This window comes from Hirsutella rhossiliensis, assembly GCF_020360975.1.
Source record: "Hirsutella rhossiliensis strain HR02 chromosome Unknown scaffold00003, whole genome shotgun sequence".
Lineage (NCBI taxonomy): Eukaryota > Fungi > Ascomycota > Sordariomycetes > Hypocreales > Ophiocordycipitaceae > Hirsutella > Hirsutella rhossiliensis.
Window position 1 is genome coordinate 1,369,043 of NW_025408669.1, and position 26,104 is coordinate 1,395,146.

General features: G+C 59.1%; 9 protein-coding genes across 9 annotated transcripts; 2 read left to right on the forward strand and 7 right to left on the reverse strand.

Annotated features, from left to right (window-relative positions):
- Positions 1-271: 271 nt before the first annotated feature.
- HRG_02946 (IGR protein motif domain-containing protein) lies at positions 272-967 on the reverse strand (the record flags this gene model as incomplete). Its single annotated transcript, XM_044861417.1, has 1 exon — positions 272-967. One exon carries the CDS (start codon positions 965-967, stop codon positions 272-274), a length of 696 nt encoding a protein of 231 aa, XP_044722443.1.
- Positions 968-1,539: 572 nt separating this feature from the next.
- HRG_02947 (ring finger domain-containing protein) lies at positions 1,540-5,968 on the forward strand (the record flags this gene model as incomplete). Its single annotated transcript, XM_044861418.1, has 5 exons — positions 1,540-2,312; positions 2,481-2,560; positions 2,618-2,793; positions 2,836-4,798; positions 4,851-5,968. The coding sequence occupies 5 exons, from the start codon at positions 1,540-1,542 to the stop codon at positions 5,966-5,968; spliced, it is 4,110 nt and encodes a 1,369-aa protein (XP_044722444.1).
- Positions 5,969-6,693: 725 nt separating this feature from the next.
- HRG_02948 (translocon-associated protein (TRAP), alpha subunit domain-containing protein) lies at positions 6,694-7,719 on the reverse strand (the record flags this gene model as incomplete). The annotated part of the gene is made up of 3 exons (XM_044861419.1): positions 6,694-6,982; positions 7,050-7,501; positions 7,654-7,719. The coding sequence occupies 3 exons, from the start codon at positions 7,717-7,719 to the stop codon at positions 6,694-6,696; spliced, it is 807 nt and encodes a 268-aa protein (XP_044722445.1).
- A 652-nt stretch (positions 7,720-8,371) lies between these two features.
- HRG_02949 (mediator complex subunit med5 domain-containing protein) lies at positions 8,372-11,814 on the reverse strand (the record flags this gene model as incomplete). Its single annotated transcript, XM_044861420.1, has 6 exons — positions 8,372-9,435; positions 9,494-10,031; positions 10,090-10,602; positions 10,658-10,720; positions 10,818-11,077; positions 11,139-11,814. 6 exons carry the CDS (start codon positions 11,812-11,814, stop codon positions 8,372-8,374), a joined length of 3,114 nt encoding a protein of 1,037 aa, XP_044722446.1.
- Positions 11,815-12,431: 617 nt separating this feature from the next.
- On the reverse strand, positions 12,432-13,512 carry HRG_02950 (short chain dehydrogenase domain-containing protein; the record flags this gene model as incomplete). Its single annotated transcript, XM_044861421.1, has 3 exons — positions 12,432-12,893; positions 12,947-13,353; positions 13,413-13,512. 3 exons carry the CDS (start codon positions 13,510-13,512, stop codon positions 12,432-12,434), a joined length of 969 nt encoding a protein of 322 aa, XP_044722447.1.
- Positions 13,513-14,003: 491 nt separating this feature from the next.
- HRG_02951 (uncharacterized protein) lies at positions 14,004-14,618 on the forward strand (the record flags this gene model as incomplete). The annotated part of the gene is made up of 3 exons (XM_044861422.1): positions 14,004-14,316; positions 14,364-14,492; positions 14,545-14,618. The coding sequence occupies 3 exons, from the start codon at positions 14,004-14,006 to the stop codon at positions 14,616-14,618; spliced, it is 516 nt and encodes a 171-aa protein (XP_044722448.1).
- Positions 14,619-14,773: 155 nt separating this feature from the next.
- Positions 14,774-15,139, reverse strand: HRG_02952 (fic/DOC family domain-containing protein; the record flags this gene model as incomplete). The annotated part of the gene is made up of 1 exon (XM_044861423.1): positions 14,774-15,139. One exon carries the CDS (start codon positions 15,137-15,139, stop codon positions 14,774-14,776), a length of 366 nt encoding a protein of 121 aa, XP_044722449.1.
- Positions 15,140-16,132: 993 nt separating this feature from the next.
- Positions 16,133-17,299, reverse strand: HRG_02953 (pyridine nucleotide-disulfide oxidoreductase domain-containing protein; the record flags this gene model as incomplete). Its single annotated transcript, XM_044861424.1, has 1 exon — positions 16,133-17,299. One exon carries the CDS (start codon positions 17,297-17,299, stop codon positions 16,133-16,135), a length of 1,167 nt encoding a protein of 388 aa, XP_044722450.1.
- Positions 17,300-25,086: 7,787 nt separating this feature from the next.
- Positions 25,087-26,022, reverse strand: HRG_02954 (pre-mRNA-splicing factor cwf16; the record flags this gene model as incomplete). The annotated part of the gene is made up of 2 exons (XM_044861425.1): positions 25,087-25,944; positions 25,999-26,022. 2 exons carry the CDS (start codon positions 26,020-26,022, stop codon positions 25,087-25,089), a joined length of 882 nt encoding a protein of 293 aa, XP_044722451.1.
- Between the last annotated feature and the right edge of the window lie 82 nt (positions 26,023-26,104).

A 26,104-nucleotide genomic window follows, 5' to 3' on the forward strand; every position in this document is an offset into this window, starting at 1 on the left:
TCAATGCAGAGGTTCGCGTGTGTTTGCAGATGTCATGCGTGGCAAGGGCTATTTGTGCTGGGATCTTGTTGAGTCTCGCGTGCGACTGGGACAGCTGTGCAAGCTTCCCATCCTATGGTAAAACGCCCGTGTATTGTCTTTACGAGCAAAACACACGTCGAATGGCTTTCGTTGAGGCAGTAATTTGATAAGCTGCATCCTCTATAGTACAGGTGGCATTGGGAGCTTCTCGGAATCGACCTTCCGCCTGGCACTCTCCCGCATCTCGTGGTTACACCCTGCCCATCGTCTCCGCCTCGCGCTCTGCCCTGCGCTCTGCAGAACGCCTCTTGAACCGAATCTCTGCCCGCCGCCGCTCGCCACCGTCAATCTTGCGCCCCCGTCGCTGTTCCCACATGCCCTCCGTCACCTTGACCACGGCCCCGCCATGGCCCGGCAGCTGCCGCGCAAAGGGCCCGACAATCGACCTGGTCCCTTGCACCAGGTATCCACTGGGTCGCGGGAGCGTCGAGGGCGCCGGCTGCGCGTCCTCGGCCTCGCCGTGGGGGGCGTTGACGACCCACCGGGCGTTGCTGATGACCTCCGCCGGCGGCAGGGCCACGCGGAGCAGGGCCTCGCCGTCCTTTACGTGCTCAAAGTCGCCGCCGGGCCCGAGGGCGCCAGCGCGATAGCGCTGTAACCACTGCAGCAGGTAGCGCCGGGTGCGCGGGGGCTCGATGCCGATCTCCTTGAGCTCCGCGGTGGTGAGGGAGAAGAGCGACTCCCAGGTCGGGAACTTGGACGAGTGCTTGTTCAGCCCGCGGCCGACAAGGGTGAGGAATGTGTGGACGTCGGGGACAAAGGGCCGCGGCTGCGGTATTGTCGGGGGCGGTCTCGTCTTGTGAAGCTGTCTCGCCTGGTTCGCGCGGCAGATGTCGATGCTTGGCGCCAGGAGCCGCAACAACGGCCGGAGCGGTTGAGCTCTCATGTCTGGCTGATGGAGGATTTCAAGTCAGCAAGCTTGCTCGGCGAGCAAGTGCATGCGAAAAACTGTCAGCCATTGCCGCGAGACTTGCCTGTTTCGAGGTGTTGGGCCGGCGCAACTGCCAGAACGCGGTCTCGGAGCCGTCGTTGGACAACTCCTTGAGTGACTGCTCAGAATTTTGACGCTTCGCTCAGGGCCATTTACGTAAGCAAGGCTGATAAGCTCCTCCCCCCTTCCAGTCACAGATGACGTTGATCGGCTTTGTGCTTATCTATTGGCTGCCTTTTTATCGCGGCGGAGCTGAGCCGGAGCCAGGCTGGTAAATCCGCCCGTCTCAACTGGTCGCTTCTCCTCCCCCACGATTGTCACGATTGTCATGATTGTGCGCCTCTATGACATGCTACTCCGAAGCCATCTGATGAGATACTTGGGAATAGCGGCATGTGTGTTCTCCGGTCTGTTGATCGACAATGCCGGTAGCGCCCGCGCGGCCGCCAGGCAAGGCCGCAAGAGCGCATATCAATGTCGGATATGACGGTGCGCACAAGAGTCGGCGTCCTTGAGCAGCGCGAACAATGCTGAGACTGGAAATGACAGATGCCTTTCCCACCTCCGTCTCCGAATACCTCCTCGCCATTCCGTCCTCTGATCCCATCCAGGTCTGCCGCGATGCCTCGGCCGAACCATCTGCGAAGCGGCGCAAAGTCGAGACCCGCCCCGACCCTTCCCCCATATCTGTCGCAAAGAGCGAACTGTCGTTTTCTCGTCGATGCCAGGATATCGCGTCGATACACGTGTCAAGAACCATCCATGACGCCGGGTCTCATATAAAGTTTGGTCTGAGAGACGGCCTCCTATCCATCACCTCCCGTTCGCGCTCGCGCTCGCGCTCGGGCTTCCTCTCTACCTTGATATCCCTGAAACCTCAGGATGCGACCGATACCGCACGGGATATTCTGCAGTTCAACGGATACAACTCGAAGCGCACCTCGCCCGGATTCATTGGGAGCGTCGTGGACATGCAGATTGAGCGCCAAGACAAGACCATTCTGGTGAAACTCTTCTTGGAGCTGTTGTGGAACCAGACCCCATCACCGTATCTGCCGCTGGGCAACTCCTCCGACCGCAAGATTACGCAGAAAGCTATCAATGCCTTCTTTCCCCTCCCAGAAGCAGCCGGGGATGACTCGGCATGGTCTCCGATGGATTTCTATGACGCCGCGCACGTACCGCCCAAAGACGATCACGCCCCCCGAGGAATCGACGTCCCCGGCTTACAGGCCACGCTGTTCCCCTACCAGAAAAGAACCCTATGCTGGCTCCTCGCTCGGGAGGGGATGCAGTGGTCGCAAGAAGACTCGCGGCTTCGGCCAGTGCCAGAGGAGGGTCAAATGTCCACCATCGATAGCTTCAGACTGGTGCGAGACACAGATGGCCAACAAGTATTCGTCAGCGATGTGTTTCAGACCGTTACGCGCGATATATCCCCTTATCGAAAATCGGATTCAGCGGTCAGGGGTGGCATTCTGGCGGAGGAGATGGGACTGGGAAAGACCCTAGAGGTTCTGGGGCTCATACTACTCAATCCACGCCCAAGCCCGCCATCACCGGAAAACCACGTGTTTGCCGGGCCAAAGCTCACGCCAAGCCAAGCAACCCTGATCGTCACGCCGGAGTCATTGAGACAACAGTGGATGTCTGAAATAGCACGCCATGCCCCGACATTGCGCGTCATTCACTATCCAGGGTGCAAAAAGACGCAGGATGACGATGTCGGTGAGGCAGCGAGGCAGTTGGCAGAGTACGATATTGTCATCACCACGTACGCCGTATTATCCGCCGAGCTTCACTTTACCCTGGAACCCCCGCAGCGGGCCCGCAGGTATCAGAGGGCGTACCCTCGAACCATGTCGCCCCTCGTCAAGATATCGTGGTGGAGGCTTTGTCTAGACGAGGCACAGATGATTGAGAATGGCTACAGCCAGGCAGCCGCCGTGGCACGGGCGATCCCTCGAGTCAATGCTTGGGGCATCACGGGAACGCCGGTCAAAGACGACGTCAAAGACTTGTTCGGCCTCTTGCAGTTTCTTCGCTACGAGCCTTACTGCTACGCGCCTCCGATCTGGCAGGCGCTCATCAAGCGTCACAAGACGATATTCCAGCAAATATTTCGCTCTGTTGCCTTGCGCCACACGAAAGCGTTGGTACGAGACGAGATACGACTGCCGCCCCAAAACCGGTACGTCATCAGCATGCCATTCACTGCCGTCGAGGAGCAACACTATCAGTCCTTGTTCAAGGAAATGGCCCAAGAGTGCGGTCTGGACTTGGACGGCGTCCCGTTGGTTGAGGATTGGGACCCCGAAGACTACGAGGACGTCATGAGGACCTGGCTTAACCGCCTGAGACAGACTGCGCTGCATCCCGAGGTCGGAGTTTACAACCGCCGGATCCTGGGCTCTGGCAAAGACCGGCCAATGAGAACAGTCGAGGAAGTCCTCGGTGCCATGCTCGAACAGAGCGAGAATGCTATCAGGAATGACGAGAGGGCCTACCTTTCCAGCAGACTCACCCGCGGTCAGCTGTATGAAAATAGTCCTCAGGTGAAGGAAGCACTTGCCATCTGGGAAGATGTGCGAGACGAGACTGAGAAACTTGTGGCAGATGCCCGCATGAAGCTCGCGGATGCCATTCGGGAGCAAGGCGGCGACAGCGCCGTCGAATCGGCTGAGCACGACGGCTCAGTGGACTCCTCAGAGTCTGAAAACGAGAATGACGGAGACAGTAATGGACGGATTGGCGAATGCCGGCGCAGACTGCGGTCAGCCCTGGAACTCCACCACAAGGCCATATTCTTCTGCGCCAACGCATACTTTCAAATCAGGGAGAACCCGGTCATGACAGATCCAGAGTCGGAAGAATACGGACGACTGAAGAAGCTCGAGGACTCTGGGTACGAAAAGGCAAAGATCATCCGAAGGGAGATATTGCGCGAGAGCAATCGCAAGGCCAGTCACCTCATGGGAAAAATTGAACAGGGCGCCCGTCGGCAATCCTTTACCGAAATTCCTGAGCTTATCGTCAAGCCAGAAAAAGGGATGGAGAGCTGCCGCATCGTGGATAGGTTAGAAGTGCTGTACGGCGAGCTGAACATCCAGGCCAACGTGCTCGATGAGTGGCGGGAGGAAGTCGTGCAATTGCTTTTGCGCCCGCTTGTGGACGAAGAGGAGGACGTGGAGACGACGGGCGAGGAGTTTGCCGATTCTGCCAGATTCCAGGAACTGCTCTTGGTCTACCACCAGGCCCTGCGAACCGCCATTGCCGATCGCCTAGACGCCATCTCTGGACAGACAAACGAGCTCGTTAGGCATGAGGCCGAGTGGTCGATTAAGCTCGCCGAGCAGGGAGAGGGGCCTGCGCCCGAGAAGATGCTCGAGATGCTGCAGAAACGAGCAGAAGTGCAGCCGAAGCTGGCCCAGATATCAATGCGAGGGGCAATCAGCGACTTTCGCGGCCTCCAGTCACGAGCGAGCGGCTCAGCTGCGCAGGGCTCGCGCGAGGCGATCGAGTCACGGATCGCGGCAGATCAGCTCAAGGCGACGCAAAGGCAGCTCAACGAGCAGAACAAAGCTGCTCTGGCTCTGGAGTCCGAGATTGAAAAGTTCAAGGCGGCCATGAACACTCGCTTGGAATACTACCGCCAGCTCCAGGGCGTGTCGGACGCCGTCCTGCCTTACGAAGGTTCCAAGTCGCAGGAGGCGGCCGCGAGCATGAAGCAGGTGGAAGAGGACCTGCGCCGGAAGCTGTCATCGGCACAGGCGAAGCACCGATACCGTGAGTCTTGTCCGAAAGAGTGGAGGAAATCGAGGCTAACCTGCATGGTCAGTTCAAAACCTGAAGGAGGCGGGCTCCAGGTCCAACGAGCCTCGCATGTGCGTCATCTGTCAGATGCCGTTTGAGACGGGCGTCTTGACCGTCTGCGGCCACCAATTCTGCAAGGAGTGCATGGTCATGTGGTTCAAGGCGCACCACAACTGTCCGGTGTGCAAGAGGGGCCTCAAGCCGTCCAATCTACACGACATTACCATCAAGCCGCAGCAACTCGAGCTGAGGAGCGAGGACTCGGGCCAGCCCGCCGCGGGAGACGAGGGCAAAGGCCCTGGGCAGAAGCGAGAGGGCGCCGCGACGCGCAACACGGCAATCTACTCCGAGTTCAACGCGGAGAAGCTGGCCGAGATCAAAAACGTGGAGCTGGACGGACCGTCATTTACGACAAAGGTGGACACGCTGGTGCGGCATCTGATGTGGCTGAGGGAGTCGGACCCAGGAGCAAAGTCGATCGTCTTCTCGCAGTACAAGGAGTTTCTCGGGATCCTGCGCAACGCCTTTCAGCGCTTCCACATCGGGCACGCCTCCATCGACGACGCGCAGGGCATCGCGCGGTTCAAGGACGACGCCGCCGTCGAGGTGTTTCTGCTGCACGCGCGCGCGCACTCGAGCGGGCTCAACCTCGTCAACGCGTCGCACGTCTTCCTGTGCGAGCCCCTCGTCAACACGGCGCTGGAGCTGCAGGCCATTGCCCGAGTCGACCGCATCGGCCAGCGGCACGAGACGACCGTCTGGCTGTACCTCGTGTCCGGCACTGTCGAGGAGAGCATCTACAACCTCTCGGCCCGGCGGCGCATGGAGCACCTGCGCCGCGGCGTCGCCGCCGCCGACAAGACCAGGGCGGACGCCGACGGCGGCGGCAGCCTCGAGGCCGCCAACACGCTCGAGCTGGAGCACGCGGCGCTCACCCGCCTGATGAGCAAGGACCGCTCCGCCGGCGAGATGGTGGACAGGGGCGACTTGTGGGAGTGTCTGTTTGGGCACGTGGGCCGGCGCGCGGGCCCCGCGGCGGAGGCGCTGCGGCGGGCAGGGCGGCGGGGCTCGCTGCAGGAGAAGGCCGTCATGAGCTACCTGGCGGGCGAGGCGGCAGAGAAACGGGCGCGAGAGGGCGGATGAGGGAGGCCCTCGACCATCTTTTCAACGAGGGGCGGATCATCCTGGCCCCTGACTTCCCCCCGTTCTGCGCCTGCTTTCTTCCTCTCCGAGTTGCACACTCTCAGCGCATATACCCACCAAGGGGAAGAGAGGCGCGATCGTCAAGCAAGTAGGCATATATAGAAGGGGGAAGCGGAAGACGCCGAACCGCCTGACAGGAAGGCCCCCCTTATTTGCATCCCAGAGGTCTCCCAAAATCCATGAACTTGAAAACCCAAGCCGAGCAAACAATCCCCCCTTCTTGTGCCCTCCTCCTCCCGGGACGCATATTAAATACACACGGGGAAATGGCCTAAATCAACAGGAAGCGGCTGAGCGAGACGAGACGTCGATTCGTGCCTCCTCTTTTCAACCATGACTTGTTGATTTGCCACTGGCTTCAACGCCTGCATTTACAAGGCTTGCTTCCGTCCTTTGTGTCCCTTACAAGTGCTTTCCTTTTTCTGAACTCCCAGTCCGATTCCTTTTCTTCAGCTGCCTCCCCCTATGTGAGTGCCAAGCCAGCCCCTCGCTGAATGACAGAGAACCGTGTCAGATTCACCGTCGGCTCGAAAGCACAAAAATCGTACAACGTCGACGCGCGCCGGGTAAATAAATGCAAGGCCCGACACCGAGCTTGGCAACGCATCCCCGGGCCTGGAGGGCGTGCACTCAGTGCGCCGGCGTCAAATCATCGGCGCACGAGCTTAGTCGACAATCTTCTTCTTGCCGCCAAGGCCAGACTTGACGCGCTTGGCGACGGGAGGGGTCATGTGGTGCTGGGGGATCCAGCTCTCGTCGTAGGCCTTGCTGGCGCCCGTGGCGACGCCCGTGGACTCGGAGCCGGAGAGGGCGGCGTCGGCGTCGGCCGCCTTTTTGCTCTTCTTGGGCTGCTTGGCGCGTTTGGCCTGGGGGAACAGAGCCTCGATCCACGTCTTGTAGACAAAGTAGAGGGTGCCGGCGAAGGCGGCCGAGAGGACGACGTAGAGGAAGATGCTGCGCGGGCCATCTCTTAGCAGGGGGGGCAGGGGGGTGGGTATTTGTGTCCAGGAGGATGACGTACATCTGGGGATCAAAGAAGCTAGTGGGAGCCTCGACAATGGCAGCGGTCTCGTTGTGGACGGGGATGCGGAAGAGGTTCCCCTTTGCATTGGTGATGACGGCCAGGATCTGGAGACGAACATCCTGCGGCTGCATGTCGAGGGCAAACGAGAAAGGAAAAGTCTTGGACTCGCCGGCCTCGACGGCCAGGTTGTACTGGACGGCGGTGAGGTTGCGCAGGATGGCCTGGTAGGCGGGGGCATCGTCGGGCAGCTTGGCGGTGGAGGTGAGGGCGCCGGCGAGGAAGGCGACGCTGATGGGCGCGTCCTCGTTGTTGGTCACCTCGACGAGGGCCTTTGTGGGGCGGCCGTTGACGAGGCGGACGCCGAGGATGTCGGCGTCGGGGAAGGTCGTCTTGACGCTGGCCGCGAGCTTCTGCGGGTCGCTGACCTTGGGCTCGGATGCGCCATCAGCCTAGACAGTTGCGCGCGCCAGCTGTAAGCCATCTGCCGCCGAGGTCTGGCGCGTACGAGGGACAGAAGAGCGACAGGAGCACCGTCACTCAATCAATTGCCCAGGGGAGCGGTGCATCGGAGTAGCCGTGCTTGGTGAAGCCTCTTGCTTACCTTGGACGCGGCGCCCCAGACCTGCTGGGCGGCCAGGAGGGCGAGCAGAGACGAGGGGAAGAGCATGGCGACGGCGATATCGAGTCGACGACTCAGCGGGAGGAGGGTGGTCGAGGAGGCGGCGGAGGAGGGGGGAGGGGGATGGTGGTGAAGGGGGAGGAAGAGGCAAAGGAGGGCCTTGGAGATGGAGATGGAAGAAGAGCTATGTGGCCTCTGTGCCTGTATGTACAGCTACTGCAACGAGAAGGGGAGGGGGAACCTGTCTGCCCGTTTTCAGAGCACCTCTCCTGTGGGTACCTTGGAAGTACATTGTACACGAGGTTAGATGCTTGAGCCTCTTTCTGGCCATCAAGTTATCAACAGCTATATACTCTCTCGACAACAAGCTTGATGACTTTGTTCCGAGCTTCAGTCACCATTCCTACCAACTCTTTCATTTACACTCTAGTCAAAATCGAAAGGCTACGTTTAAAGTCCAGCCCGCTGAAGACAGCATCTGCTCGAGCTCATCAACCGCTCTTGACTGACAAGACAGCCCTCATGGCATCGGCCAAAACATATTGAAAACAATGCCAATCCAGCATGAACCTCCCCCCGAGGCAACGCCGTTACCGCTGGTATCACAACAGGCCAAGGATGGCGACAATAGAGAGAGTAACCCAGAAAAAGAGAGAAAAACGGGGAGAAATCATAGCCGAGAGCCGCAACTTCGTCTCCCTCAGCTCCCGCCCAAGTCCATGCCGTCCCAGCCGTTGAACATGTCCATGCTGGTGTCGATGCCTCCAAAGAGATCCCCGTCACTCGTCGTATCGAGGCCACCACTGCTTCCAGGCCCGCCCAGCCCCAAGTCCGACGACATGCCTCCCATCCCCATGTCCAGACTCACGCCATCGACCGCCATGGCGTCGCCTGGCACTCCCGCAGCCGCCGCGGCCATGGCGTCACTGAGCCCGCCCGACGCCCCGTTGAGGTCCAGCTGCGCTTGCAGCATGGCCTGCGGCTGCGGCAGCACCATCTGCGCCTCGACCCTCCGGTGGAGCCGAACGACAATCTCGGCCAGTGTCGCGTCCTTCTTCTGCAGCTTTCGGCATTTCTCCGCCTCCGACTTGAGCACCTCGCGCAGTGTCAGCCGCCGCTGCGGCGCCGGAGCCATGGTCCCGGCCGCGTCCAGTAGGCTTGGCGCGGCGGCCGGCTCGTTGGTCACATCTGGCGCGCACACCAATGCTGACACCACATCGTACACGACGCTTGCGCTCGCCGTCTCCGACTGATGCCGAATCTCTTCCACCATCATGCGAAGCACTGTACCAGTCCCGGCCATTCGACACGCCGCAATCATCTGTCGATGCGTGTACGGCGTCGGCATGATATTGAGTCCATGGTGCATGCTCCACTGCACAAGGGCTTGCACCGTATGCTTGACGGCGGCAGCGAGGCCTGTGCTCGAGCTGGTCGCCCACAACTCCAGCTCGCTCTGGTCGGCACCTCCCGTCCGTCGCGAGAGGGGCAGGTTGTCCTTGAGAGCGCGGAGAAGCGGCTCAATGTCCTGGTTCTTGGGATCTTGCTTCTGGTACGACCGCAGCGAAGACTCGAGCGGCTTGGCTATTACGTTCTTCACCGACGTCAACATAGTACTCGCCTCGCCCGAGATGGAGCTGGGCAGCAGGATCAATTGCAGGATCTTGATGATGGACTTCTGCTCCTTCTGCTCCACCCAGAGATAGTCTGCCAAGAACCGGATCGCTGGCACTAACGACGGGAGCAGGAACGTGTCCACGACGTCTAGTGAGGCTCGGTCAGCTTACCAGTCGTCCGTCGTCCTGTCTTGGCCCAGACTTACACTCTATACCGCTTTTGAGGCTCTCGTCATTCAGATAGCCGTGCGTGTAGGCGACCACAATGTTCTGAAAAATGGTCGCGACGAGGAGATAAAAGTCTTGGGGCGGGCACGATGCTATCAGATCGTCCGCAAGCCCCCCGGTCTCGCTGTCAAAGAGGCCATGGATCCATCCGCCCACATGGCCGTTTTCTTGCTCCGTCAGTTCGCTCAGTCGACGGCTGAGATGCCCTCGACTCAGTATCTTGGCGACGCATGAGTCGGGCGACGTGACGCCAATATCGGCGGCCGTCAACTTGTAGCGGCAGGCGTACGCGAGAACCAGCAACAATATGGCGCCGAATTCCTCGTAGATTGGCTGGTACTCGCCTTGGTCGTCGTCATATCTCCAGCCATCCAGGAGCTGACAGAGGGGCTCGAGGATGGCGGGCAGCTTCTCGAATAGCAGCAAGATGTCGAGGGACTGAGGTTTCTGGGCCAGCTGGCCGCACAGCAGCTTGAGCGACATGGTCTCCTTGCTGTTGCATAACTGGCGCATCAGCTAAAAGGAGTCAGCAACATAAAATAACGAGGTTTGAGGGCAAGAAAAGCTACGTTACCTCGACGAGAGCCTGGCAAACAGCGCCGACGTTGCCGTCCATTTTGTCGAGTTCCCGGACCAAATCCTGAATTTTCTCCGGGTCAGACAGACAGCCTTGCACGAGCTTATCTTTGGAGTACTTCTCCAGAGATGGCTCGTACGACATGGACGTTTCCCCCAGTATCCTCTCGACATGTTCCCTATGAACCAGGCCGTGGAGGGCACAGGCGGTGCAGAACTCTTCTCTGACGCTCTCGGTGTACGGGTTGTTGCTGCGTGATTCGTCAAACATGAGTGAAGCCGTGGGGAACACGCTCGTGTCGACTTGGTTGAGAGCCTCGGTGATGCAAAACTCAGACGAGGCGGTGGAGAACTGGGGAGAGAAGAGCTGGCAAAGAAGCAGAGGGACCTTGTTGATGAGGAATGAGCGTAAGAGATGAGCGTCTCTGGGGCCCTCGTGGCGAAACACAGCGTTGGCGAGGATATCAAACGACGCCAAGATGAGGTCGATGGCGCCTGACTGAGTCTCGCCCTATTTCGGTCGTCAGCCTTGAACCCATCGGCGAATAGGTAAAGAGGTGTTATACCTGATATCGGTTATGAGGAAATGACAGCAGCACGTTATCGTCAATCACCGGTCGTCCCGCGAGCTGGGCCATGCGTTAGCAGAGATGCTCGCCAGGGAGATGGCACGCTTGGAAAAGAGAGTGGAAGATCTTGAGGAGATCTGGACGCGAGGATACGTACCGCGGCGTTCAAGTATACATAGAGCCCGGCCCGTGTGTTGGGGATGAGCATGTGTGGAATGACAAAGTTGTCGAGCCCGACGGCAGGATCTAGCAGCTCGTCCATGGCTGCGTTTGCGGCGGCCTGGTTTCTCTTGTCCACTGGGTCCAGGCGGCCCAATATCTCGCTGCGAAAGACCTCGAGCCTTTCGACAAAACCGGGAGCATGTTGCAGGGTGTGCATGAAGCTTGACAGGCTCTGGGAAAGCTCCTTTCGCACGACTAGAGGACGAGTTTTCGTGAGAAACAAAGGACAATTACTGGCGCGATCACATGACCATACCTTTGGCGAACGGCTTGCTGATGGCCTTGACGAGGGAAGGCGTCTCGACCAAGCGCAGAAGCAGGGGGACAAAGGCGGCGCGAGCCACGTCCATCTCGTCGCGGATCTGTGAATTTTGCACTTGTCCCAGGACATCGGTTGTGAAGGCGGTAAAGGCTGAGTTGAAGAGGTTCATCCACTTGCACACGATCCTGACGAGGACCAGGGCGGCGCGCGTGTCGCGAAAGGCGGAGCCCTCGACGACAGTCTTGATGACGTGATAGAACATGACCTCTTCGGCCCACGATGAGCTCCTCCAGAGCCGCTTGTGCTCGGCCGCTTTTGTACCGTTCCCCCCAGTAGCGTCGCCATTCTGGGATTGCGGAGGCAGGGCGTGCAGCGAGGAGTACTTGTAGAGGGTCTGAAGGATTGACGGGGCGTCGACGTAGCCGAGCTGAGAGAGGACTTGGATGTAGGGTGGGATGCGCGGATCGAGGCTGACGTCGTTTGAAGGCTGCGGCTTCAAGAAGATATCGGCGACGAAAATGGGGGCCAGGGGATGCTTGGCGTGGATGAGCGGGACGAACTGTTGGAAGCGGTCGGTCTCGAGGCGTTCCGAGATGCACCTGGATATAAAGTCTGACCAGTGGGCTACTGATTCGCGCAAAGCGCGTCTGCCCTGGGCGCTGGAGTCCATGGTCGAGGCGCGGATTGGGGAGACAGGTGGCGGCGCGGCGGAGTGCGACGGGGTTGGAAATGAGGCTATTCAGAAGAATAGAGGCCGCTATTAGTGGGAGCCGAGACGTGGGATGGAAACGAGGCCATCCGCCATGAGGAGGAGCGTGGCTGCGAGCGGCAGCTTCGGGCGAAGCGGTGGTCGCGTCCGGCGGGGATTGATTGCGCAATGGGGATGAAGGCGAGGAGAGTGAAGAAGGGAGGACGTTTGGTGGTGAAGTCGGAGAGCCTGTCGTGGCGTCCCTCGTCCAGAGGTACAGGAAGGTACAGCACCGGTACCGACAGCGCGCACTGATTAACGGTTCTTATCTTATCTGCTGAAGCAGGAATAAATGGAGACATTGGTGGGGGAGCTGGAATGGGCTATCGAGTGCAGGTACAAGGAGATACCTGGTCGCAGTATCCGTACCTGCTTGAGTCGTCTGCTCACCGCCCGTTAACAGCGAGGCATCCTCTGGCACTGCAACGAGGCAGCCATCTATGAAACACCTACTGAAAAGAGGACGAGGGACGGGGGCGATTTGAGAGCCCAGGTCCCATGAAAGCCAGCCGCCAACGCCTACCGGGACCGTTACTTCTTCAGACATTCCCCATGACCCCGGGTTCGATGCCCTCGAGAACGCCAGTCAGCTCGCCCCAGAGCTTGTCCATGACCCTCTCGCCCTCGTCCCCGGCCATGAGCGACGGCCACACGTGCAGCTTGCAATTGGCCATCCACCGGCCGTGCGTCTCATCGTTGCTAAAAGCCGCCGCCATGAGCGTCCGCGACCCCACCTCGGCAGAGCGGCCAAAGACGGCAAATGCGGGCCCCATGGCCCAGTTGAAGGGGAAGGGGATGCGCCGGAACAGCTGTGTCCTGCAGAAGCCCGGGTCGAGCGAGTTGACGACGACGCGGCCCTTTCCCGAGGCGTCGGCGGCCTGGGCCAGCTTGCGCATCGCCATGAGCTGCATGAGCTTGGTGGTGTTGTAGCGCTCGTAATAGTTTCGGTTCACCTTGAGGCGGTTGAGCATCTCGTCGGCCCTCCTCTCCGGGAAGTAGGTCTGTTGCGGCCGCGTGTTAGCCATGAGAGACACCTGGGGCCAGGCCCACGCACCAGAAAGGCGCCGCCCGACGAGACGATGACGGCGTGTGGCGTCAGGTTGAAGCGGGTGCCCGTCCGGCGGAGGGTGGGCAGCAGCAAGACGGTGAGCAGCAAGGTCGAGATGACATTGACCGTCACCATAGTCTCGTGGCCCTCGGACAGGGCCCAGTCAAAGGCGAGGACGCTGGCGTTGTTGAGGAGCACGTCGAGCCTCTCCAGCCGGGCTGCCCGGGCGGCAAACTCCTTGACGCTGTCGAAGGAAGCGAGGTCCAGCTGCCAGACGTCGATGACACCGAGGCGCTTTGTAGAGCCCTCGATGTCGTGTTGGGCGGCCTCGGCCTTGTCGACGCTGCGACATGCCAGGATCACCTTAGCAGCATTGAGGCGCACGAAATGGCGCGCGGCTTCGAGACCGAGGCCTGCGATTGGGCGTCATTAGACTTGGTACACGAACTACGGATAGGGCTCGTCATTTTACCAGAGTTGGCGCCCGTGACGATTATGGTTCGGCCAGTGCAGTCCTCGTTGGGATACGGGAGCGTCGCAAACTGGCCCAACAGCGAGCCCAATAAAGCCATTTGGCTGTGATACGGCCGAGTCTCCTTCAAGGCTGCGCGTGACGTTGAAAAGGCGCGATGGGATTTCTCGGGCCGCACATCTGTAAGTACCTAAGGTACCTAACCCACCTCCAATGGTTGCTAGTGGCTGTTGTTTCTACGTATTGATCGCCCTGGGAGTCCGGCACTAACAATTGATTCGTGAGCCAACGGTCAGATATTCTCAAGTGCAAGGTACATACATCCTTTTAAACTCTAGGTACCTACCGAGGTAGGTATCTTAGTAGTGGAGCAGAGGGTAGGTACTTCGCATTGTCCCCATCTACTATAGGTACCTACCTAGGTATCTACCTACATACCTGTACCTAAAGTATCCGGTATAGCGAAGTAGGGTTTATATACATAAATGCCTAATGCCTGAGGAACCCATATTGAGCAACCCCCGTCCCAAATCCTTGACAGCTCCGCAACGGCTTGTCTGCACCCATCGTCAGCGTTCAACAGCAGCAGCCATGCCTCCTCGTCTCGCATCGCAATTTCACCTTGCTCGGACACTTCCCATCAACGTGAACAGACTTTTCCTCTCTCGTAGAGCGCTCCACGAGGCAAAGGCGGATTTCATCACCCTCGACTCGAATGGATCCCCAACCACACGCAAGCTCGATATTTTCATCGGGGACCCTCACGAAGCCGTCATCGCGTTCGATAAAGATGTAGGCTTTGCCATGAAATCTGCCATCGCCAAGAAGACAGGCATGTGCCACGTTTCAGATTCAGAAAAGATGCCCTTGACATTCTTCCACGCGTCTCGGCATTTTGCACATGGTACGTTTCCAGTTCGATGTCAGTATGGCCGAGTTAACGACAGCAAGGCGCCATACCATACCCGCGCATAGTCATCGAACGGGATCTCCCACGGCAGAACGCGACCGACACGAGTCCTGCAACCCTTTGGCTTTGGGGCGCTTCACACTCTATCACCCTCGATGGCACACCAGATTGTGAGTCCGTCCGTCCTTGAAGAATGATAGTTGCTTATTTGGTATTTAATAGATGCATTCGAGGTAATCTCTAGAGAGAGTCACGAGAGGCTGAAAGGAGCAGCTGAGCTCCTGCGGAATAGGTGATGCGAGGGCTCGTACACTCCATGTGTCCCGGGAAGAAAAGGAAGGCCGGCGGCATGGTGTCACTGCTTTAGGGACAAAATAAATTTGCATTGTGTACCAATTAACAAGAGGAATACCACCCACGTCAGACTTGGTTCCTCCACTCGCTCTCTCGGCTAGCACTCCACAGCGTTCTTGCCATACTCTCTAATCTCCTCAGTCTCATCTTCCAATGGCTTCGCAATGCTGGCATAGTAGTTCCCCAGATGCTCGGCCGTCCACTCGCTTGTGGCAACAAGAACATGGGCATCGGCAAGTCCATTGTTGAGTTCAGTGTCTTCTTCGGCCATGGGCTCTTTCTGTAGCTGGTACCCGTTGATCTTGAGGAACATGTCTGCGGCGAAAAGAGCAGTCCGCTTGTTGCCGTCTTGGTATGGGTGGTTGAGAATCACCTTTTGAGCAAGGACTCCAGCCAACTGGAAAATGTCTGTTTGTCCGTAGTGTTTGTGGTTCATTGGTGAGCTGATGGCGGACTCTAGCATGGGAGACTGGCTCGGCGACGATCTGGCGATATGCCTAATATGCAGCCTTTTGACTTGCCAAGCAGTGAGAAAACGGTATCTGATGGCTGAAGCCATGATGTGCTGATGATGCAAGAAAGAGGCAAACTGGGATGACCGAAGTCCGTTCGAGTTGAGAGCCCTTGGAGCCTGCCCGGATGGGGGGACTGTCTGCGACGCTAATGCAGGTCGAGGGAATACTGGCCGATGATTGGCTTGAATCGAAATACGTATTTCCTTCCGCAAGAAAGCCGTCGGCAATGTTTGGTAAGAGGTGTCAAAACTTTAGCCCTGCGGCCTGCCTGACGAGGCACGCGCGGAAAAAAAACCCGCCCCGTCAGCATCTTGTCGCGGCGGCGGATGAGCTTTGTCGATGGGGCAAAAAACTAAAAATTTCCCCATGCGACGCTATTCGTAAGTAAAAGAGAGCCTGCCTGTTCAAAATGATATGTTGATTGAAGCTGACGAAAGCGTAGGTAAAGCCTGTGCAAAGAGATTTCCTGGAGCCATTTCTTGATTGGCTGGCAGTCGCCATTTATGGGTCCTGCGCGTGACCTGACAAGCGGCAGCACCAAAGGCAAGAGGTAGAGAGAGGCAGCCATCGGTAAGGTAAGGTAGGCAAGGGAGGGCGTAACAAGAGGTAACTTAGAAGCAGCGCGCCAGCTACCTACCTAGGTACCCATCCGTACTCCGTTCCGTAGAAAGTCGTCGGAATTAATTCTAGTACCCTGGTAGCTAAACGCATTCTCCACCGCCAACGCCTTCTGCTGCCTGGCAAGAGTCACGAAACATTGCCTTGACGTCCCGCGAGCCTCGAGCCCTCAACTTGTGCAGCTTCTACGGAGCTTGCACTCATCTTCGGTCCAGTGTGCCCTTGCATCTCTGCCCTTCCAACTTGCTCTGTGGCTCGCTCCCAATAATCCCAACAAATCCGCCAAAACGCCACGCGCTCGAAAGTCAATCGCCTCGCGGCCCTCACTTCTCAAACGTCGTCATCATCGTCTTCTTGCCCGCCGCATACAGCGGCGCATAGTTGGTGCCCAGGAACCGCCCCTTGGCATACCACACCAGCAGGCTGAACAGCCTCAGGCTCCCCATTTGGCCCGCCCCGCGGCTGCGGCCCAGCGTCACCGCCACCGTCTCCTTGGTCTGCGCCGTGTAGCCGGGCGACTTGCCGCCGTCGAGGTGCACCGGCAGCGCCTTGATCAGGTGCTTGGCCTGTGCCTCGGCCGCCTGCGCCTTGGACGCCTCGAGGTTACCCGCGTCGCCCATGACGAAGATGTCGTCGAAGCCCTCGGCCGTCAGCCGCCCGGTCTGCTTGATGTAGCCGCGCCCGTCGAGCATACTGGCCGGCGCAAACGATGTGTTGGGCGTCACCCCCGTCGCGGGGATGTACGCCTGCGCAGTGAGCGTCCGCGTGCTGCCGTCGGCGTGCCGCAGCTCCAGCACCGTGTCGCGGCCCGTCCGGCTGACCTTGGTCACGGTCGTGTTGGCGATGACCTTGACCTTGAGCTTGTCCAGCTCCGCCCTCGCCTGCTTCCTCACGCTCGCCAGCACGGGCGGCGCCAGGGGCAGGGTGTCGCCGTGGACAAAGTAGACGTCCTTGTCGCCGCTCTTTGCGTACTCGAAGCCGAGCTCGCCCGCCGTCTCGGTGCCCGTGGCGCCGCCACCTGCCACGACAATCGTCTTTGCGTCCTTGATGTCGCTCTGCAGGCTGTGTAGCCTCTCCGACGTCTTCTCCGCCGTGTCGAGGAGCTTCCACGGCATGTTGTCCTTGGCCGACGCGCCCGTGGCGATGACGAGCGTGTGGTACGAGACGGAGCGGGTGCTTTCGGCCTCACCGAGCGCCACCGTGACCGTCTTGGCCGACGGATCCAGCGCGGTGGCCTTGCCGAGGACGAACTCGAACTTGTCGGCGGGGTACTGGCCAAAGATGGAGTCCCAGGGGAACATGACCTTGTCGTCGGCCAGCTGGCCGGGGACCATGACGCGGGGGATGGCAATGGGCCAGTAGAAGTGGGAGTTGGGGGCGACGACGACCATCTTGAGGTCCTTGCGGGTGAGGACCAGGGTGCGCATCAGCTGGCGGATGAGGGGCGCGGCCGCGAGGCCGGCGCCGAGGATGACGATGGTCTTGGCCATGTCGCAGCAATGCCTCGGGGCGGGAAGATGGGGGTCTTATAGTCGGGCTTGGCAGGGGAAGATGATAAGGCAGAACTTTGTCAAGAGTTTTGCAGTGCCGAATGATGGATGGGTGTGGGGAGAAGCAAAGGAGATGGGGTGAAGACGACTTACATTGTTGTCTATATATGCTGTTTTGGAACCGACAAATGCAGGAGCAATGAAAGAAGCCGTATAAGGACCATCGTCACCGTCTGCAATCCACGATTTGAAATCCGAGCTTGCACATGTAATCGGCCTCGGCCAGCCATGCCCAAACAAGGAGCCGCGCGGTAAAACAGTCGAGCCAGCAAAGCATGGGCCCAGAGTCAAGGGCTAGACGCCATCCAGGCCTTGTCCGTCCTCGGCCCTAGCTCTCGGCTAGGCGACTCAGGGGCGCATTTGAGAAGCGAGCATGCCCCCTGACCTAGGTACCGGTAGTTATAACATTCAAATGCGACAAGCGGCAGTGTGCAGGGTCAACGGGACTCGGGCCTGCGGAGGCCTTTTCGAGTCCGGATTTGTCAGGTCCCCACCCGCGTCGGCCAATCAGGTCCCGTACCGCCGGCCTCCCGTTCCGCGGCGGGCGGTCCGGGGCTTTGCCGAGCCAAGGGAGGGCGTCGACGGTTGACGGCGTGCTTTTCCACATTCACACGCCTTCGTGGATTGCGGACTTGGACTGCCGCATGCTCACCCGCCGCCATGTGGTCCCTGCTCGACCGTCACCGTCGTGTGCAGGCCGCACGGACAGTCCTGCAGGTCCCGGGCCCGGAGCGTGCGGCAAAACCCCCCCCCCGGGGGGTCTGAACAGCAGCCCCGAGGACTGGCATCTGTACACGTTCTGTCCTCTGGTCTTCGTCACCCCTCGTGTTCCGTCTTGTCAGCCTCCAAGCCGCGCATTGCCCCTGGCGGGACGTGGAACTCGAGCTGTACGTGGGTGAATGCCTCCCGCCTCGCCGGGGCGTGTGGCCGCGCGTGCTTCCCATGTACGTGACTCTGGCGAGAGCTTCAGTCTCGCTCGGCCTCGGCCTCTCCGCCTGCACCTCGTGTGAATCACCACCGCCTCCCCTTGGCATCGGGTGAAGGTGGCCTGCTCGTCGCGCCCTCTCTCCACACTCTCCCGGTCCTGGCTCGCATCACAAGAGACACCATCAGCCAGCCGTGGCACCCACCGGCTCACAGGTAGAGAACATACCATCGCGTCGGCCCCGTGCCGCTGAACAACATGAGAAGCGAACAAGAATGCTTCACCAAGCGCCGAGGCCGTTCACGACGCACTCCCACACCACGAGTCCGAGTATAAAGACCCGCCCCGTCCCCCTCTGCTCGTCCACCTCTTCCTCCCTTCCTCTCCATCCCCCATAGGATCGCTACAGCTACGACACACACAGACTCCCCGACCAACTGCGGCTCGGGTGCGTGTCTTTGTCCGGCCCCGGCCCGCGAGCTCATGCTCCAGCACCTCTGGTCGTGCCCTCACATGGCCGCGGACAAGTACTGGTGCTACGACGGCGATGGGATCGAGCAGCTCGGCGACGTCAAGTGCAGGCGCTGCTGTCTGGGCCATGCGTCCAAGAGGAAAACGATGGTGTCCATGGCCAGGAGCTTCACATAAAGCTCACGCCGAGAGGCGACGACCATCTCTACATTGTCCTCGTAAGGCTCATCACGCATCAGACGGCTCGCAAGTGTCCAACAGCCATTGCTGTCCTGGTCTCAGCCGTCCGCCGCGCAGCCGAGCCTCACTTCCTCCTCGCCGTCGACGCCGCTGTCTTGGCTTCCGAACCGGCGCGTCGCTCGACGGCGTTCGCTAGGCGAGCAAACCTCGGCATCTGGACAGCCATGGTCCCGGCCGGGGCCCGTGTGGACGGGCGAAGCAGACCAACCTCAAAAAGTCAACTCGCCCGCGTCGCCCGACGCCAGCCTATCGCCCCCCCGGCCCTGCCAAGACCAAGAAGGAACGGCTGCCGCGGCCTTGCTAGGAGTTCATCATCTTGCATGCTGCTCGCCTCGTCGCCGCCCGACACCATCAGAAGCCTCGAGAGCCAAGGGCGGCCGGACAGCACATCTCCACCGCGGCATTTACAGCCTACTGGAGGCCGTTCCGGGCCATTGGTCTCTCACGGCGACAGCCCTTACCCTCGCCGGCGACGGCACCAGCTGCCGAGCTACCTACGCCCCTGTCATTTAGACCACTCGGCGCCGCCCCGGTGCCAGCACGGCACCATCTCTATACCGTCCTCGACACTCAGGCCACCGCCCGCGGTCAAGATCCTGTGCTTCGGCTCCCGATGCGACGACTGCCAGGAACACGGCCCGGCTCGAGATGGGAGTCCGGCTGTGTTAGTATGCCGAGACCAATATTGTCCAGCATGAATGCATTCCATTATTGTGCCCGACCCTCGGGCCGTCGCCCGCGGTCAAGCAGGATCCTGTATTGAAGCACCCGATGCAAAAGGCGACTGCTAGGGACATGGCCCGGCTCGAGACGGGAGTCTGGCGGTGCCAGTACATGGACCCCGTCACCAAACCACGACAACATCTCCATATCGCCCTGACAGGACCCGGCTCCAGATAGAGCCTGGCGGTGCCAGTACATTGGGCCTGTCACCACATCACGACAGCATCTCCATACCGTCCTCGACATAGTAGCCGTCGCCCGGGAAGTTCCGATATCGAGCCACCCGATACAGCAACTTCCCGGGACGTGGCGAGACGAGACGGCTCACATGTGAAAGCTTCACAACTGTAACACCTTGAATCCGTGCTCCAAGAGACTAAGCATCGAGTCCTTTCCCGTAAACGGAAAAGGATGGAATGACGGTGTCTTGATGAGAGTGGAAGGATCAGCGAGTAAACGAAGGGGAAAGGAACCAAAGCTGCAGCGTCTGGAAAGCGTGGCTGCAGGCCGGCTGGGCTCGCCGAGACTCGACCTGTGTGTGCGCCTGCGAGTCTCGGTGCAAGTGACGACGACTTGCTTCGGCCATCCCAAAGAGTCAAGCTGTTGTCTAAACCGCGACTTCACGACTGCGCATATGGCAAGGGGGTAATTATAACGGTTACTGCTTCGACCTGGTCCATTATTCTCGTCCACCTACGAGATCAACAACATCTCCAGCATCCTCAGCTATCGTGTCCGCCAGTCCTCTTGAACATGCCTGCGCAAACATCCCATCCCCCTTTCCCGCGGCAGATATCGATCACCGCCTCGGGCGACCACTCCCCTGAGCGCCTTCGAGCCGCTGATTCCGCCTCTCACCGGAGCTCTGTCGATGGATCTCGAGGCAGGCCCTACCTATTGCCTACATTTTGCAGCCCACGCCGCGGGCGGGCGTTGCAGGCGAAGCCGCAAAGGAGCGACCTGGCCCCTGACGCAGCCCGTGATCGACGTCCCGAGGAGGAATAGGGGCTGCTGCGTCTCTGCGGACCAGATGCTACATTGCACTGCCCAAGAGCTCCACCAAACCTGTCTTGCTGTAAGAAGGGCCAACGTGTGCTCGAATTTACCCTGCTATAGCTAGTCGCATGATAAAAAGGAGAATCAAGAGCGTCGATATCGACGAATAGATATCGGCGGAGATATAAATCGCCAAGGCGACACCACATGACCGCTTGCCATGCACCTCTCGTGAATGCTCATGTAGCACAGCCATGTCCGCGGCCCAGCATACACAATCGCAGCGTTCGCGTCAACGGTCCCAATCGCGCCGGTTCGCTGCCAACGCTGGTTGCAACGACGTACGTGTGAATGCCATCATCTGCTCGGCAAGGCCGTGACCAGGCAACAGGGGGGGTAGCTCGCACCTCGCACCAGACATGACTCCACGGGTGCAAGTCCAATCCATCTGCCTGCAAGCGCGCACTACTGTAGAGACAAGGGAGCCCACAGATTCGCCACCCGCGAACCAACCGCCGTCCTCAATGCTTCACGAGGCTGCTGCACCCACGAGACGCCGCAGGTGCATTATGATATCAGAACGCTTACAGTAACAGCCCTGCCACCGAGGCATCGAGCGACAACCCCTGCCCTCTGACCAACCACTTGGTTGATCCAGCGTCATGGTTCTCCACGCTCCACAGTTTGGTAAGGCATGATCGACCCGACACGACTCCGTTTTGGAGGCACACAACTGCCCCTAGCTGTGGCACCAATGATGCGTTGCAACCAGCATCCAAGGTGACAGGGGCTCTAGCAGAGAGGCTTGTTTGCAGCAGACAGCGTCATGATGCAGATATGCCATCAGCCCGCTTGTTGCCATGACGATCATCATCGTCGATGCTCAATGGCCCTTCAAGCGCTGCCGCACCTCCATCATACCTTCATCATCGGCCGTGGACTGACGACGGGCAGAAGCTGTACGATTGAGTGCGCCACAAGCGGGTCGGGCACATGTCCGAAGGCTTATTGTTGCCTCGATACTGAGCGTCGCTGCACAAAGTTTTCGGCGGCATGCTATCAACCTGAGCACGGCTGCACCGCGACGTCATCTTTAGTTGGAGTCCATTCTCCTGAGGCTGATGGCGATGCGAGAGGAGTGCCAACATCAACGTCATGTCTGGTACACAGCAGTCACAGGCGACTCCAGCGTTCTTGGATTTGGGCTCACAATCTTGCAGCCCAGACATACAAACTCTACCCTCTTTATAGCCTCTTGACTTGTGGAGGCGGGTGTGATACTGTACAGTACAGTAAGGCCACACGATCCGGGACGAGCCAGGCTCCAGGGCAACGAGGAGCTCGGTGGACAACGAGTATGCAGGGTCCATGTCCAGCCCCGAAGTGTCAAGCAACAGCTTCTGGAACAGTGCAAGAGCATGTCAGGCCCGACCACGAGACCACGACCGAGTTTGGCTAGCAAGCCTCTCGAGATGGCCAAGTCATGGACGGGACCGGGGAATCTGAAGTCTCTGAGTGGACAGAGGCGTTCGTGTGAGGCTCCCCGGCGCCGGGAGCGGTAAGCGTTGCGGCACGGGGTTGCGGACGGCTGCAGTTTGCATGCATGCATAAATGTGCAGCGGGTGGCGAGTATTTGATGTCAGGGTGACAGCGTCGAGAGCCGTGCGCCAAGGGCGGAAGCTGTCAATGGCCAAGAAATGCACGACAAGGGGAACTGAACTACTGACGCAGGGTCCAGCGCAAATCGTCAACAGAGCTTGACCTGCCGAGTGACGGGAGAATTGTGGAGAGGCCTGGGAGAGCAGCGGCAGCCCGTCTATTTGGCGTTGGAGGATGGACCGAGACGAATGACGAAAGGAGAAGAGAGAGAAAAGGCCGGGAAGAAAGCGAAAGGCGTAAGGAGGCAGGCCGTCTTGGGCCAAGTTGGAGGCGTGTGCGGGAGCTAGGTGACATCACCGCGGCGGGTTTTAGTTGGCGGTGGAGCCGGCAGGGCAGATCTCGGCCTGGGCAGGCAATGATTGGAGGCTTCCTGACCTCATCCACCGCCTCGACCGAGGATGGATGCGTCTGGCCCGAGCCGTCGCCGTGCAAAGTGGTAAGCTAGCCCCCGGGAAGGGATCTGTGTTTGCTTGCCTGATGTCAGCAGCCGCGAGACGACATATGGCCCGTCGCATTGTCGTGGTCGAATGTCTCGCGTCGCCTCGGGCCAGCCGTGGTGGGTGAAGGCTTCGAGGCCGTGGTGGACGGAGGTCTTCGAGGCCCTGGGGGTTGGGCATACCTATGGAGGAGACACCTATGAGGTGCCGAGTTCGCCATGGCCGGACAGGTGAAATGAGCCGCTGCGCATGAGCAGCAGGGCCTTGATAATTTAGCATATGCGACACGGGAAACGGGGGGGGGGGTTTTCCGCTAGTGACAGGGCTCGAAACATACCAAAAAAAGGGTCCAACATGGTGCCTTCTGGCGACCCCGGAAAAGGAATGCCAACCAATGGTTTCGCCGAGTCGCTGACGTTGTCCTGAGACCCCCTTTTGGCCGTGCAGACTGAATCTTGTTCGGTTGCCCTTTGGCCAATCGCACGTCACGGCAAAGTCTATTCTTTGCGCAATGCTCATGGCCAGACACACCAGCGTCAGCGGCAAGTTACACGCGTGCATGAATGCTGCCGGCCTTGTGTGCGCGTAGAGCGTCGTCGCTGGCGTCGCTGTCGCCGAAGTCGCCGTTGCTCGATACGAGGGCCGGCGCATCATCAAGCGTCTGCGAGCATGACTGTAGGATCAGCAGGGTCTCCTTGTCTCTGGGCAACGGGGCACTCTCCCTCGTGCGAGGATTCAAGGCGAGGGCGTGGTGGACCCTTGGATCTCGGAGCAGTGGGGATGGGTGCCGGCGATTCGGGGGGGGGTCCTGGTCTGGCTACGCCATAGAGGGGCCCAGACATGGCTTGAGAGATGGTGGGTGTGAGGATCCAGAGGGCTGGAGGGTGATGGGAAATGAGTGGATGATGTGGTCAGGCCACCCTCCCCCCCCCATCCGGATTCCCAATGTACCCACAGCCGTCTTGACAAATGACTGGGAGGCCTGCGACCGGCTGCCTGTACCTTGATGCCCACGCGAAATGTGCCCACTCTCCCATGTACCTGCCGTCCATGCCTGAACACTGTCGGTACTTTGGGCTTCCTTTTGCCGCGGCGCCCCGCCTCCGCCCCCAAAGCATCGACCCCCTGCTCGGTCTAGAACAGCCAGCCAGGAATCCGTACCTCGCAAATTGCACTCCGCACGGCTTCCCGATTTATAAAGACCCTGGAGCAGCCGCTGCTGCCATCAGCTCATCACAGACGCTCCATCACATAATCCATCCACTCAGCCGCTTCTCTCTCCTCGCCTCGCCTCGACCATCTGGCTCCATATAGGACCTCTCTCCAACTCTACTCTCCTGTACCAGCTGTCCCGCCATCTGGGCCTCGAAACCACCCGCATACAAACTCTTCCCTCGACGCACATCTACCATCATGCCTGGCCCGACAGCCTCATACCCCATCTCCGTCCCCGTTTCTCCTCCGCCTCAAAACCTCACATCCTACTCGCGCTTCATCCACGCCCACACAAAGAGGCAGATGGAGTCTTTCGGCGCCGTCACTTCTCCAGGTGCCGGCCGCAGCTCTGTTGGGTCAGCCTCTAGCGCTGCCTCCTTGACCAACGGCGTCGCGCACACAGACTACCAATCATGACTCAGTCGTCTGTCTGCCTTGCTGGGCGCAAGCGTCAACACTCGTCGACATGACTCGCTTCGTGGCGCAGCCTTGACTGCGCCCTTACCGCTTTCGGACGCTTTCGTCGTGGCCGTGTTTGGTGGCTGGGCACATGATGACGAGTTTCGTCCGACGCAATGGTGTTCGGTGGCATATTTGGAAAACATCTTATATACACCCCTTTCACTTGCATTATTACGTTGTCAATAGCATCTTTGGGTTTCTCGTGTTGAAAATAACGGGAAAGCATGGCGTTATGGGTATATATGGAGGTTGCGTGTGGGAAGGGGAGCACTGGAGTAAAACTGCGCATAATTCAGCGAACTTACCATCGAAACATATCATGCTCAATGTTAAACAAGCAGAACACGCAATATCATGTGTGATAAATGTGTGACACATTCTTCCCCATAGTTGTGTGTCGGCTGGTAAATACATTTCTCCAATAACCCTTGGTGATGCTAGCCGCCAGCAACCTGGCCCGTGGCATTGTAGACTGTGAATTATCTCGTCATGCTCAAGGATGGTGCAAATAATCTGTGTTGTACAATTCCGATTCTCCCTGACCAGCAAGCTCCATGCCCATCCCCAACCTCGCCTCACAACTCCCCCTTCCGCTCCTGTTAGACCAAGGTAGGCTTCTTCTTGATGCCAAGCAGTGCAGAGTGATTCTTCTTCTTCTTGACGACCCGCTTGAATGTCGGAACCGGTGCTGCCATGGCCGGCTCGATCGAAGACGTGCTGCTCGACATGGATTCTTCCATGATTGTCGGGGGCCGGCCTGTCATCAGGTCGTCGGACATGCTGCTGCCTGTTGCCGACTCTTCATCTACTTCAATGTCGTAAGCCAGACTGAAAGCCGCAAAGGCCCGCCTCGCCGCCTCCTCATCTTCCCTGTCTTGCCGCGCAAGCTCCTCGTCTTCCGCCCGCACTACAAGGTCGGCGTAGTCCACGCCCTCCTTTTCGGACCGGTTGATTCTGGCGTTTCTATACCGGATCTCGTCGAGCGCGTCAGCCACTGCCATCTCGCGCCTCGCATCGGCATTCTTGGCCTCGAGATCTGCCATGGCGTTCTTCTCTTCCTCGCCCGCCGCTTCCGCCTCCTCCCGCTCTAGGCGATCTAGCCGTTGCTCCATCGTCTCCTCCTTTGTGTCTCGGTTCCTCCAAGGCTCCATGTTGCGCACGGCGCCTTTGACCATGGCGTAGTCGTTGTTCTTGGGGTCGGTTCGAAACGTGATTTCCGCGCTGCATCTGGTGCACTTGATGTGGAAGAAAAAGATTTGGAGGCCAAGGTATCTCTCCTCAAAGTTGGTTTCCTTTCTCGAGTTGAACTTGCGCCCCTTGTAGATGAATTCGCCGCACGTCATGCAGCGCATCGAGAATGGTGCCATGAGGCGGACCGTCTGGATCCGGGGGCCCTTCTGCTTGGGACCGCGACGGCGGGCGATGTCCCTCGGGTCGAAACCGGGGGGGTAGTATTTCTATAAATGTGTCAGTCCGCGTAGACGTTGCGCATCTTCCCTATCGTCACTTACCTGAAGAACTTTGCGTTCAGACATTTTGGATTGCGGACCGTGTCCTTGGCGACCTGGGGTGCTTCCGGTCCGTTCTTCGACGTGAAGCGAGGCGTAGGATCGGCAG